Here is a 14,358-nt window from a genome sequence, read left to right as displayed (position 1 = left end):
TGTTGGAATATTGCGTGCAGTCCTAGTCTCCTTCCTATTGGAAAGATGTTGTGAAACTGGAAAGGGTTCAGAAAAGATTTACAAGGATGTTGCCAGAGTTGGAGGATTTGAGCTATAGGGAGAGGTTGAATAGGCTAGGGCTGTTTTCTCTGGAGCGTTGGAGGCTGAGAGGTGACCTAACAGCAGTTTATAAAATCATGAGGGGTAAGTAGACAAAGTCTTTTCACTGTGGTGGACGAGACCAGAACTAGAGGGCATAGGTTTAGGGTAAGAGAGGAAAGATATAAAAGAGACCTAAGAGGCAACCTTTTCACTCAGAGGGTGGTACGTGAATGGAATGAGCTGCCAGAGGAAGTGGTGGAGGCTAGTACAATTGCAACATTTAAAAGGCATCTGGATGGGTATATGAATAGGAAGGGTTTGGAGGGATATAGGCCGGGTGTTGGAAGGTGGGACTGGAGTGGGTTGGGATATCTAGTCGGAATAGATGAATTGGACCGAAGGGTCTGTTTCCGTGCTGTACATCTCTATGACTCTAATCCCCATACCCAAATCATTGATATAATTTGTGAATAACTAAGGTTCAAATGCTTGATCTTTGTGGTGCCCCATTTGTTTCATCCTGCCAACCTAAAATGACCCATTTGTTCACACTCTCCATATTCTGACCATTTGCCAATTCTCAGTCCATGTCAGTATATTTGCTGTAATTCCATGTGCTCTCAATTTGTTTGCTAACCATATGTATGGTATTCTGACAATCTTAAGTATTCCATATCCAACACTTTTCGCTTATCTATTATGCCAGCTGCATCCTCAAAAACTCCAACATGTTAGTTGACTATAATTTCCCTTTCATAACTCTAGGATGACTTTTCAAACCCTATCATAATGTCCTGTTATTGCATCCTTTATTGTAGGTTCTGGTATTTTCCTTATGATTGATGTTAGGGTAGAGAGTATCTAGTTTCCTATGTTCTTTCTCCTTTCAACATAAAATTAGGTTTACATTTGCCATCGTCTGATCTGCTCTCATAATTCCAGAGTTTAGGATTTGGAAAGATGACTATCAGGAGAAAGTGAGGACTGCAGATGCTGGAGATCAGAGCTGAAAATGTGTTGCTGGAAAAGCGCAGCAAGTCAGGCAGCATCCAAGGAGCAGGAGAATCGACGTTTTGGGCATGACCCCGAAGAAGGGCTTCCTGAAGAAGGGCTCATGCCCGAAACGTCGATTCTCCTGTTCCTTGGATGCTGCCTGACCTGCTGCGCTTTTCCAGCAACACATTTTCAGCAAAGATGACTATTAACACATTATCTTTCAAGTTACCTCTTACAGCATTGGGATATTGATAATCAGAACCAGGGGATTTATCAATTTTAATTTCTGTTAAATTCTCCAGTACCACTTTTTTTTGCTGGTATTAACATGGTGCAGTTCATCATTTATGCTAGACCCTAGATTTTCAATTATTACTGGGAGGATTTTAGTATCTATCTCCATAAAGACAAACACAAAGGCATCACTTTTCCCCTGGACAGAGAATGTGTCTGCTATATTGAAAATGCTGGAATTTGTCCAGAATTACAACTGTTGTCCCCAGACTCAGCGTCTTTTTTTTTCAGGGGCAGGATTGTGGGTGGATTGGCGTTCAGGCATGCATAATTCCTAGAAGCTGCTGGTCATTTAAATAACTATCTACACAGAAATTGGATTTTGGAGTCCCTCGTGTCTGGAATCATGAGTGTAGAGAGTAGACCACGCACAGCAGGTCTGTCCTACATGCATTTTATTTTTATAGCCAGGAGAGCGGACAGACGCCTACAGATGTGGTCCCACCTTGGGAGTGGGGATCAGCAACCCTTTGGGCATTGTGCTCTCTGGTGTCTGTTGGAAGTGGGGATCAGATATCCTCTGGTGGTAGGGGTTGGTCGTGGGGCTGATTGGGTGCTGCTTTGGATACCTAACTGTGGAGAAGTTTGTAAATGATGCATAAAACCCTTGAAATTGTCTAAGGTCTCAAGTCCAGTCAAGAAGTGTCAAAAACAGACTAGAAGTGTTGATCCCTGAAGAAGTGACCAGAAGTTTCAAAATATGGAAGTTACCATTGACCAGAATTTGTCTATTTGCATAAACAATTTGGCGCCAAAAGTGGGCCAGAGGCTGGGAATTCTGTGATAAATAACTCACCGGCTGACTCTTCAAAACTTTCCTACTACTTATAAAGCAACAAGTCAAAAGTGTGGTGAAATACTCTCCACTTGCTTGGCTGAGTACAACCCCAACAACACAAAAGAAGCTCAACACTTTTGAGAGGAAAGCGGTCAACTTGATTGGCACACGATCCACAAATGTTCAACATTCATTCCCTCCATTACTGATGTATAGTACAGCAGTGTGTACCACCTACATGATACAGTTCAGCAATTCACCTCAGACAGAATGTAGACTGACAAGGGCAGCAGATATATAGGAACACCACCACTTACAGGTTCCTGTCCAAGCCAGGCACCATCCTAACTGTCGTTGGGTCAAAATCCTGGAACTCCATCACTAACTGCACTACATGGACTACCATGGTTCAAGAAGGCAGATCACTACCACATTCCTCAGGACAAATTGAGATGAACAATAATTGTTGGCTTAGCTGGCAAAGCCCAATTCCCACTATTGAATCTAAAAAATTATGAAAGATAATGCCTATCTCTATAAATGGAGTCTGCAGTACAGAAATGTAAGTAATAGAACTGTATTGTTTCTCCAATGTGTTTTGCGGATTTTTTTTATTTATTGTTGAAATTGTAGTCATCCAGGATACTCGATGAATTGGCATGAAGGGGGAAGGGTGTGGATGGCAGTGGGCACTAAATTGGTATAAGTATATGCAGGGCATGGGGATATTCAGTTACACAGGTGGTGGAGGAGGTATGTGAGGGTGAAAGGGTATTAGGCAGTGAACTGGAGAAATGTTTTATACCCATCTCCTTTTGGAAAGTTAAGGTATCTTTTTGGCTCTGGTCCCAAGTCACCTTTGGTAGAGATGAGGTACCCTTTGGGATATGTAAGGGAATTTTTGTGACAGTGAAAAAAGCATGTTTGTGAATCAAAATTCAATTAACTCATTGAGGCATTCCCCGCCACCCCCCACCCATGCAATGTTATCACAAAAGCGTAAAACAAAGTGTAGATTAAAGTACAAGAGCTGATCATTTGAGAGTGCCTGGTTACATAAAACCATTATAGAATTTGTGCTGCATGGCTTATATCCCAAAAGCTCATTTTCACAATGTGCTGGCAACTGATGGATAACTCTATTTGCTTATCACATGAAAATGTTTATTGATAATTTACATACTTGACTGAAATAATTATTGACATAATATATGAGAGGAAATGGGTCTTGTGGCCCAGCAATAGAGTCTGTACTTTGGGCCAGAAGATTTAAACTGGAGACTTACCTATTCCGGGATGTGTATAAACAGGTTGATTCAAAATTGTATTTACAAAAGCCCCTAATTCTTCAATGAAGTATTTGCTTTTATAAAGGGATTTTTTTCTTGAAACTGTTTGTTTTGTATCAGTAAGACTGTGCTCACTGCTAGCTCCATCTTGCATAAGAACAAACTGCAGTCCAGAGCATGATACACTGGCGCTATCTGCATGTACCCCTCATCCACAAACATTGTCATGCAGTATCTAAAAACCCATTATGACCACCATGGTACCTCTCTGATGTACTGGCAATGTGCTCTGGAAGCACAGACTTGCATTACAGGGTGCACTCACAACTAATATTGAAAGGCTGTAGTAGAGATACTTTGCATGCAGGGACAGGCACTCAGTTGCAGAATTGGACCATCTCAGGGCTGCTCATTTGTTCATTTAGCTTGCCCATTCATGCCTCGTCTTGCTATGCCAGCCAGTGTAGCTGCATAACCAGGCAACTTTCCTTGCTGGTCAGTAGTCCTCAGACAAAAGAGTGTATGTCAAGAAGGAGTGTGTTGCAATGGCTCTGTAGCAGTCAGTCTGGGGGTTAGGACTATAATACGGTAGGGAGATGCGCAACTGTGAGTTGGGGGTCTGAACACATCTCCAGGGCCTTTGGTTTAAGTTACCGAAGTGGTTGGGCGGGTCAGCCCATTGGGTCCATCCACAGAAACTCAAGAGTAAAGGGATGAGGTGAGATCAAGGAATGATTGTTGACATGGGAATGAGACTCGGCAAGTTAGTCTTCATGACTGGGAGCCAGACACACGGGGAAGGAAGAATTACAACTGTGAATGGGGCAACAGAATCTGAAAGGAGGGGGATATGATAAAGCATGACTGGGAAGGCAGTAGTGCAGGACGAAGCTCATCCATGGTGAATGTTGCCCCCATTTGCCCCACCCCTAAGGTCTTGCTCTGCCCTATTTTCAGCTGTCTTCTCCTTTAATGAGAGAAAGAGAGGGATTGAGTGAGGTAAAAGTAGGTGGCACAGTGCAGGTAGTAGAAAGGTAGTGACCAGACCAGACCCCTACTCCCCCCATGTATTGTCAGGAGATAGCCTAGACCATATCTTGTACAATTATTTAAAGGCAGGTAGGGAGGCATGTTCTAGATGTGATTCAATTGGTCCACTGGGCTTTAATCAAAACACACTTTAATCTGACAATACAGTTAAACTACAAAGAAAAATCGACATAACTAACTCTATTGAAACACTTAAAAAGGTAATGTACAAGAAGAAAGTGAGGACTGCAGATGCTGGAGATCAGAGTCAAAAGTGTGGTGTTGGGAAAACACAGCATGTCAGGCAGCATTCTAGGAGCAGGAGATTCCCAATGAAGGGCTTACACTCGAATCATCGACTCTCCTGCTCCTCGGATGCTGCCTGACCTGCTGTGCTTTTCCAGTGCCACACCTTTGAAGGTAATGTACAATGTAACCACTAATCATCAACTGTTCCAATATAGGCAGCAGCTAACTAACACACCCTTTGACAAAAATGCAATTCAGTAAAACAGTTAACAGTGTCACGTGCTGTCTCTTTCCAGTCCACAAGAAAGAAACAATCTGCCACTTTTGATTTTTAAGAAGAAGCCACATTGTCTAAGAATCTAGCAGCAGAGAAGAGCAGCCAGCAAACCTTAACTAACTGAAAGCCAAACTAAAAACCATCCTGGGTCTGTGTGAGCCCTGACCACACATACTTATGATTCTTTTGTCTCATTTAAAACATAGTAAGAACTCAAAAGCTGTTCACCAGCTGCCTGTCTGAAAGAGTTATTCAAACACCATTGTGGCAACTCCTCTCTTCAAGAGAAACAGCACAGAACACATCTCTCTTAAAGGCACAGAACCATCACATGCGGGAGTGAGGAGGCAGTGCAGTGGGCTTGCAGGGTTAGTGGTGTGGTCAGTTGGGGTAGGTGAATGGGTGAAGGTATTGTAGTCGGTAGTGAGAGTGATCATCCATGTGCTTTGCTGGGAAGTCAGTACATGAGCAAAGATAGAGTGAGTGCGAGGTGGCAGGAATAAGAATATTATATTCAGTTGTAGAATGGAGAAGGTTGTTGACTTTCTTACAGCAATGCTGGCCTTTCTACGGCACTGTGGAGACAACCCAGACATGGGTGGTGTTCTGAAGAAGGGTCACTGGACCTGAAACATTGACTCTGATTTCTCTTCATAGATGCTGTCAGACATGCTGAGGTTTTCCAGCAATTTCTGTTTTTGTAAAGTTTTCACACTGTGGTTTCCTCTGCCAGTTCTCTGGGTAGAGGATACCTCTCCTCTGCACCATCTTCCCCTACTTGGACATGTTCATATTCAAAGGGAGAGTGCGAGAGCCAGAAACAGCAGCTTCTGGGGTCAGAAAAAGTTTTTTTTTAATTATTAGCTATCAATGTCAATGAGAACACTATGACAATGCAAGTACACTGGCATGGTCAGGGGATGGAATCACTTGAATGAGCCATGCTTCTGAGCTCAGTTCAGTATTCCTCATAACTGACTCAGAAGAAAGGCCTTGGAAGGTCTCTAGGTATTATGACTCCAAGAAATGGGCAAAATTGACCTGTTAGAAGCTGAGGGTGATTTTGGACTGGTCCCTGTAAAGAATATGATTCAGCTGAGAGCTCAGTGCAATATATAAATGCGGCAGAGGTTTTTTTGAGTATGATAAAACGCTAATGAAGTATGCCTTTTGTAGCTGAGTCAGAATTGTCTACTGATTCATGTTTAGTCAAGATTGACTTAAATTTTAAAATTGAAATTTTAGCATGCAATTAATTTAAGTCACAGAACTAAAACCCTCTTTTAAAAGTTATTGGTCCTTACAACGCTTGTAACATTATTTACTTATTTATTTATTAATTATGACTTTCAACTCCATATGTCATTTGCCAGTTAAAAAAGAATGATATTGTGATGATTAATTAAGTTAAATTTGACTAGCTTCTTGTTACTTAGATGCATTGGAAAAATTGTTGGTTTGGTGGGTGGCTAGTTTTGGTGTGCAGCAGTTATCAGGCTATGTTATATCCAGGTTACTCAGTGACATGGTAATGCCACATGATGTGAAGTGAATAGGCTAAGGCAATAGCAGCTATAACGATGAAGATCTTAGGAGAGGTTGAGTAATATCAGCCATATGAGACACTGTTTACAACAATTGCTTACAAATATTTCAACCAATTCTGTTTCCTTCACCACCTGGGCTTCAACATGATTCAAGATGGGGATGTTCATGATTCACCTTCTCCACTACCCTTCTTGACAGCTGGAGCTCTAGTGCCTAGCTTTGATCTGTAGTTGTGGAATAGGCTAGGAGGACCAAGTAGCCTACTCTTATTTCTTGTTCGTATGGTGCAGTCATGGAGCATTATCTAAAACCTGCTGCTTTTGGTAGTCACCATGCAGATAGCCCAGTGTTGTTATTTCAAGATTTCAAGGTGTCGGTCTTGGATTGGGGTGTACAAAGTTAAGAATCACACAATGCCAGGTTATAATCCAACAGGTTTATTTGGAAGCACTAGCTTTCAGAGTGCTGCTCCACAGCCACCTGATGTTATTTCATTGTATGATGATTTCTTGTTTTACCAGAAGCTGATCCTGCTCTACTGAATTTTATATTGATTGTAGTGTTTGTCTTAAAACGACTTAAGCAACCCACAATCATTTGGATGCAGTGTGTTCAAGTATTCAATCAATAAATTATAAATTATTTTGCAATTCCTTTTGTGAGTGTGCCTTCGAAAGGATACAAAAAACTGTAAGCCTTTTCTGGTTTAATCTAATGGAGAATTTATACTTTATTCCAGTTTGTCATGATAATTCATTTTAATATTTTAATCCTTAGGAGCATTAATGTTTATTGCTTGGGTGACTACAGCCAACATTGGTGTCATTATAGCTCGCTTCTTTAAACCTGTATGGCCATTCAGCACACTGCTGGGCAAAAAGGTTTGGTTTCAGGTAAGTTTCAGTGCTACATCAATAATATATGGTTAATGCAGGTTTAAATTCAACTGTAGCAAATTGTGAATATTATGGAAAGAAACAAGAGAAACAATGGAGAAGGTGAATGATTGCATGTTGCATTAGGTATAAAAAGATAAATAAAGGGAAAGAAAAATAAAAAGGGAGAAAAAAGAGACAAAGAAAACATTTTATACAACCATAATTTGACATTCATAGAATCTCTAGTAACAAATTACATGGGTAAGAATGATTTTGAACAATTGAATTGAGGTTTCCTTTTTTGGGGTATTGACATTGGTTGGCATTCAATTACAATGATCACGTTGTTAAGAAGGTAGCGCTGTTCACTTCCAGCTTTCAGTTTGCATTGTGTTTAATGTGCAAGTCCAGGAAGTTCTTACAAAATAACAGGGACGTTAAGGACAAGATTCTGTTTATGTAAACAGTAATCAGCCAGTAGGTTTTGAAGGTTTATAATTTGCAGTGTATCTCTTCACTATGAATTTTATGGTGAACGTGCATATTAGTAATGATGTATTCTGTCGATGCAATGTTATTTTTCCAGCATGATACAGCTCATAATCTCTTCATGTCAGAGCAACTCGCAAACATAGTTTTATAATGATAGAGATAGATATAATTGACATTGTTTTCAAAACTCTGCACTTGACCATTAATTTTTATTTGCTCCATCTGTTAATATAAACATATTAATACTAATTTATACATTCGTGTTTACAATACTTTAAAAAGTGAACTTGTCCTGTAGTACAACTTTCACTTGAGATAGTGCATTAAATCTGGATAGTACAGTGTGGCACTGTACTTTTGACGTTGGTTGATCAAAAGTACTCTTGTAAGCAATATTGGTTCTAACCCTTAAGAAGTTTCTATGCTATGGACACAGGCATGAATATGCACAAAACAGTTGAACAAGTTTGAAAATATGTTTCTATTATTTAAATTTGCACAGCAATTGGTGTTAAGGAGAGAATGCAAACTGTAAATTGCCCTGGTACTCCCGATTGCATCTGACTGCTTGATGTTACACTTAACTTTAACCAATCACAACTGTGCAAGTCACGGTACAACACCAAAGTTTAGTGAAAGCCCCTCTTCTGTGTTATTGACTACAGATTCAAATTGCTTGTTGGTATTTTCAAATCAACTTGTTCAGAGATATTATTAAACAGCTCTGGATCAAATGGGTCATGAATGCAGGCCTCCTGGCTCAGAGGATGGGGCACTACTGCTGTGCCACAAGATCCCTTCAAATTGCATGAATGATTGCTGAGTCAAACTGCTATAGTTGTGTTTTTGAACTTCCTATTAACAGTTTCTTGGTGGTGGATAAAGTAGGACAACAACTCTTCACTAGAATTACCATTTTTACAATTGTAAAATATATAGGTGGCTGAGTGAAGGATTCTTGAATATGGATGAACAGCCTGAGTAGCCTTTTGTTACAAATTTCAAAATTTCCTTCTTCTTGCAATTTTTAGCTGGTGAAAGGCCTGGGTAGACATTGCTGAACTGCTGCTTTCAATGCATGTGATCAGACTTTTGTCAGATTTGGTAGTTCTTTGGACCATAGGCTTTGGGTTTCTCAACACTAACAGGTATTGGCCAGAATGGAAGGTTTGCCACTTTGAGGTGTTATTAATACATCAGGATTCAATTTGGTTTAACAGTAAAAGTAGCTGTATATTCAAAACAAAATCTATGTTCTAACTGTAGTAGACTAACATGTTTTGATAGTGCTGACGTTGATGATTCACTAAGTGGTACTGTGTATGGTTACTGATACCCATATCGGTTCTGAACATGCACAGTGCGGCAGCACGGTGGCACAGAGACCCAGGTTCAATTCCTGCCTCAGGCAACTGTCTGTGTGGAGTTTGCACATTCTCCCCGTGTCCGCGTGGGGTTCCTCCGGGTGCTCTGGTTTCCTCCAACAGTCCAAAAATGTGCAGGTTAGGTGAATGGCCATGCTAAATTGCCTGCAGTGTTAGATGTAGGGGAATGGGTCTGGGTGGGTTGCTCTTCGGAGGGTCGGTGTGGACTTGTTGGGCCGAAGGGCCTGTTTCCATTCTATAAGTAATCTAATCATGCAGATGAATAATCAAGTATTGAAACAGCTAATTTTGAGTCACAGTTGGTAAAATGCAAAGTGCTTGTTGCAACTTTTGACTTGTGTTTTTATCTTTCTTGTTTAAGGTACATTGGATGCTCATGGCAACCACGGTGTTGCTAACATGTCTTGCCTTTATTCTTCCTTTTCTGTACAGGGGAGCCTGGAGCTATGTAAGTTGACATTTGTTAGTCTTCGTAGTGAAAAATGGAAAATAATTCCCTTTTCTTGATAGAAATAATGCAAACAAAGCAACTGGAATTGAGCTGAAGATGAAACAAAGCAAGTTAGCTTGACAAATAAGAAAATAAGTGCATTGTATGAGTTAATTTGATTTATTCAGATTATATTAAAAGGTAAACAGAAAGGGATGCCAAGTCCATGAGTTTAGTGTACTTTCCTGAATCAGCCTTTAGCTGGAATACTTTCCCATTACAAGGATTCTGCACTTTGCCTGCTATTCATCTACAGCTTGCAATCACACAGCACCTTCTCTATAGCAAAATGTCCCAAGATATTCACAGGAGAGTGCTATTAATCTAAGCCTGAACCAAGCTATATAAGAAGGTATGAAACTGAAAAGTTTAGTCAAAGAAGTAGTAGTGCCGTGACAGTGGAGGGGGAGAAAGGCAAAGAATTTTAGGGAGGGAAATCTCAAGGTTTATCATGAAATTACATGGTTTCTTCATACAGTGCTGTTTTTAATTTACTTCACACTTTCACAACTGAACGATGCAGAGTTGCCTCTGTAGTTCCCATTTGAAGCTCTTTTTCAGAACTGGGCATCTTACTTTTTGACTATAACTCTCGCCACTGACCAGAAAGATGTCAGTAATCATGCATGTGTGTGCTTAGCCTATAACTGCACCAGTGGAACAAACGCATATCCTCTTACTAAGATGGTGGGTGTGTGGCATTTTTCACCTAAATCAGTTTAGAATGGGAAAAAGGCCAGTTTAGTGTGTCTGGAATCTAAACAATATTTGATAAATAAATAAGATCTGTTTGAACAAGTCAAGTTGGAAATGTTTTGTGCAGCTAGTTCCTGTACAGTCTAGTAATAGGATTCTGGATCATGATTTCAGTCTCTGCTTGGGTGGTGATTTTTAAAAATAAATATTATTTCATTGACTTTTTTTAACAATGGTCAGACTCCACAGTTAACAGCACTAGTTGGTTGTTGAGGAGAAAAAAATATACAAATCACTCCCAGGCATCTTGCAGTCATTACTTGTAAAAACATTTGAATGGGCATTAAATTATTTGCTGTCTGCCTGTTTATGAGAGACCACGATAAGCCACCAACTTGTTTTATGTACCTGCATAATTGAGTGACAGAAAACAGGGCTGAACATTAAAAAACTTATACAGTCACAGATTGACTTTGCATGTGGAGATGTGCTTCCCCCTGGTGTTGCAGCACAATTACAACCTATTTTCTTCACGATTTTTTAATTCTTTCACGAGAAGCACTGATTCATTGCAGTGATATATTTCTGTAGGTGCCAGTGTTTTCTGCAACTTCTCTTCGTCAAATATTAATCAGTCAAATAAAAGCAAAATATTAATCATGTCACTAATTGACAGTGATAATGACTGGAATAGTGCTGCATAGCAAAGTAACTTGTTTTATTTTGCAAGCAATCTTTAGTGTTAGCTCTTTGTTGAGTGCTTGCAGTCTTAACTCCCTCAAGGAGAACTAACGTTGCTGCAAGAATGCATATGTAAGGAGTCTAAAGCCCCTTTTTTTGTCCAATCTGGCACATGGCACTCTCAGCCACAAATGTAGATGTCATAGAGATGTACAACTGCCATTTTGTGGACAGGAGGATATGTAGCACCTGAAAAATAGGGCTTTCATGATCCCATTTCAAGGCCATTGGGCATTATTTTGAACGTTGTAAGAACATCTGTTAATATAAAATTGCACAGTTTCCAACTTGGAATATTCATTAGCCTTTATTACAAAATCTTGATTCATGAAAATTTTCCCACTCATCCCCCTCTCATTCTATTACCTGTAATCAAATACAGTGACAACCTTTTCAAAGACAGAAACAAAACTTAAGTTTTGTTTTGTTAAGTGCTTGCATATTTAATTCTATGTCGACTGAATAAGCTAGATAACACTTTTCATAGAATCCCTACAGTGCGGAAAGAGGCCATTCAGCCCATCAGGTCCACATTGACCCTCCAAAGAGCATTCCATCCAAATCCACCCCATTTTCCCTATCACTGTAACCCTGTTTTTCCCTTTGCTAATCTACCCAGCCTGCATATCTATGGACACTATAGCATAGCCAATCCGCTTCACCTGCACATTTTTAGACTGTGGGAGGAAATCGGAGCACCGGAAGAAACCCATGATGACACAGGGAGAATGTGCAAATTCGGCATAGACAGTTGCCTGAGGTTGGAATTGAACCTGGGTCCCTGGCACTGTGAGGCAGCAGCAGTGCTAACGACTGAGCCACCGTGCTACCCCTACTGGTTAATAGACAGCCACAAGGGGCTGCTGGGATGCTGAGGTGGTCTGTTTGAAAGGCCCACTTTGGTGCTTTGGGACTTTGTTCGAATTATAATGGAAACATTAAGATCCATTAACTCTCTCCCTTCACATGACCTCATCCTACATATGCTCCCTATGCATCATCCACACCATTCGTTGCCACTATCCACTCAACTCCCCATGACCCCTCATACCCTCTGTGTCAATATATGGCACTCTCTTGCTCAATCAAACACTACACACTCTATATGGAACCAATATGTTTTTGTGTCCTTTTGGGGCAATGGGATTTGTTTAAAGAAAAGCTTTAAAAATGTCATAATTTCATGATTTACCACTTCCCTAAACAAGAACGAGCTAATCAATCCTCCAAAAGCAGAAACTTTGAGAACTTGATGGTGTTCATTCACACAGAGATCAGAAAGCTAGAGCTGTCAATCAAGCAATGTTTTCCCTGGAGCTTAGCTTTTCAACAGCCCTTAAAAGATGTCTGGCCTTTAATCATGTCTGGATGATTGGCAGTTTTGGCCTTTCACCTCCTTCTGAGAAACATAGAGTCATAGAGATGTACAGCATGGAAACAGACCCTTCGGTCCAACTCGTTCATGCTGACCAGACATCACAACCCAATCTAGTCCCACCTGCCAGCACCCAGCCCATATCCCTCCAAACCCTTCCTATTCATATACCCATCCAGATGCCTTTTAAATGCTGCAATTGTACTAGCCTTCACCACTTCCTCTGGCAGCTCATTCCATACACGTACCACCCTCTGTGTGAAGAATTTTCCCCTTAGGTCTCTTTTATATCTTTCCCCTCTCACCCTAAACCTATGCCCTCTAGTTCTGGACTCCCCCACCCCAGGGAAAATACTTTGTCTATTTATCCTATCCATGCCCCTCATGATTTTATAAACCTCTAAAAGGTCACCCCTCAGCCTCCAAAGCTCCAGGAAAACAGCCCTAGCCTATTCAGCCTCTCCCTATAGCTCAAATCCTCCAATCCTGGCAACAATCTTGTAAATCTTTTCTGAACCCTTTCAAGTTTCCCAACATCTTTCCGATAGGAAGGAAACCAGAATAGCACACAATATTCCAACAGTGGCCTAACCAATGTCCTGTACAGCCACAACAGGACCTCTTAACTCCTGTACTCAATACTCTGACCAATAAAGGAAAGTATCCCAAACACCTTCTTCACTATCCATTAACATGACAGGTTCCCCTTGTCCATCCCACCAGCTCAATGAATAATTAATTTATGCCACCTCCAATGGGATGCAATCACAAAGCAGATCTTTCCCTCTTTTCACCTCCATGATAACCTGGTCCCCATTCTTCAATCAACCCCAACATCCCATTCCACTCCCACAGCACTTTCTCTGCAAGCATAGCAGATGTATCTCATGAAAGATGTATGGGCCCTGGAGCAGGTTCAGAGAAGGTTCACAAGAATGGTCCCAGAAATGAAAAGCTTAACATATGAAGAATGTTTGAGGACTCTGGGTCTATAATCAATGGAGTTTAGAAAGATTGGGGGGGGGGGGGTATGATCTAATTGAAACTTACAGAATACCTGGACAGAGTGAATGTTGAGAAGATGTTTCCACTGGTAGGAGAGACTAGGACCTGAGGGCACAACCTTAGAGTAAAGGAAAGACGTTTTAGAATTGAGAACAGGAGAAACGTCTTCAGCCAGAGAGTGGTGAATCTTTTGAATTCACTGCCACAGATGCTGTGGACGCCAGGTCATTGAGTATATTTAAGTCGGAGGTAGATTTCTTTTTTGTTGAGGGGTTCAAAGGTTATGGGGAGAAAGTGGGAGAATGGGGTTAAGAAAATTATCAACCATGATTGAATGGTGGAGCACACTCAATGGGCTGAATGGCTTAATTTCTGCTCCAATGGCTTATGGTCTTTTCACTTCCTCTGTTCAACCATGCAAGTACTTCTTCCAGGTGAAGCAGTAATTTGCATGTGTTTCTTTCAACTAAGAATATAGTACTTGTTGTTCACAGTGTGGTCTGTAACAGTGGGTTAGGAGACAAGATTTCAGAGCTTTTCTGTTCAGTCCACCAGAATGACCATGAATTTCTAGTGGCCAGTCACTTAGTTCTCTACCTTGCACTAATGCTATCCTTGGCCTGCTGCAGTAATCCCATGAAGGTCGACACAAGCTTGAGGAACAGTTCCTAGCATTTAAATAGGTATTCTAGGTTCATCATTTTAGACTGTAAACTCTGATTTCATATTTAATT

At 40.7% G+C, this 14,358-nt stretch overlaps 1 protein-coding gene across 5 annotated transcripts in view; it reads left to right on the top strand.

Annotated features, from left to right (window-relative positions):
- The window catches only part of frrs1b (ferric-chelate reductase 1b), a 57,924-nt gene that overhangs the window by 37,978 nt on the left and 5,588 nt on the right, over positions 1-14,358 (top strand). For all 5 annotated transcript variants that reach the window (XM_087990500.1, XM_043698891.2, XM_087990499.1 and 2 more), the window contains 2 exons: positions 7,340-7,455; positions 9,679-9,765. In XM_087990500.1, the coding sequence (XP_087846626.1) occupies positions 7,340-7,455; positions 9,679-9,765 (203 nt within the window). The remainder of the gene's footprint in view (positions 1-7,339; positions 7,456-9,678; positions 9,766-14,358) is intronic.

Source organism: Chiloscyllium plagiosum, unplaced genomic scaffold, assembly GCF_037043375.1.
Source record: "Chiloscyllium plagiosum isolate Xiang-an unplaced genomic scaffold, Cpla_swu_hap1 HiC_scaffold_9, whole genome shotgun sequence".
Classification (NCBI taxonomy): Eukaryota; Metazoa; Chordata; class Chondrichthyes; order Orectolobiformes; family Hemiscylliidae; genus Chiloscyllium; species Chiloscyllium plagiosum.
This window is presented reverse-complemented; position numbering and strand designations above follow the sequence as displayed.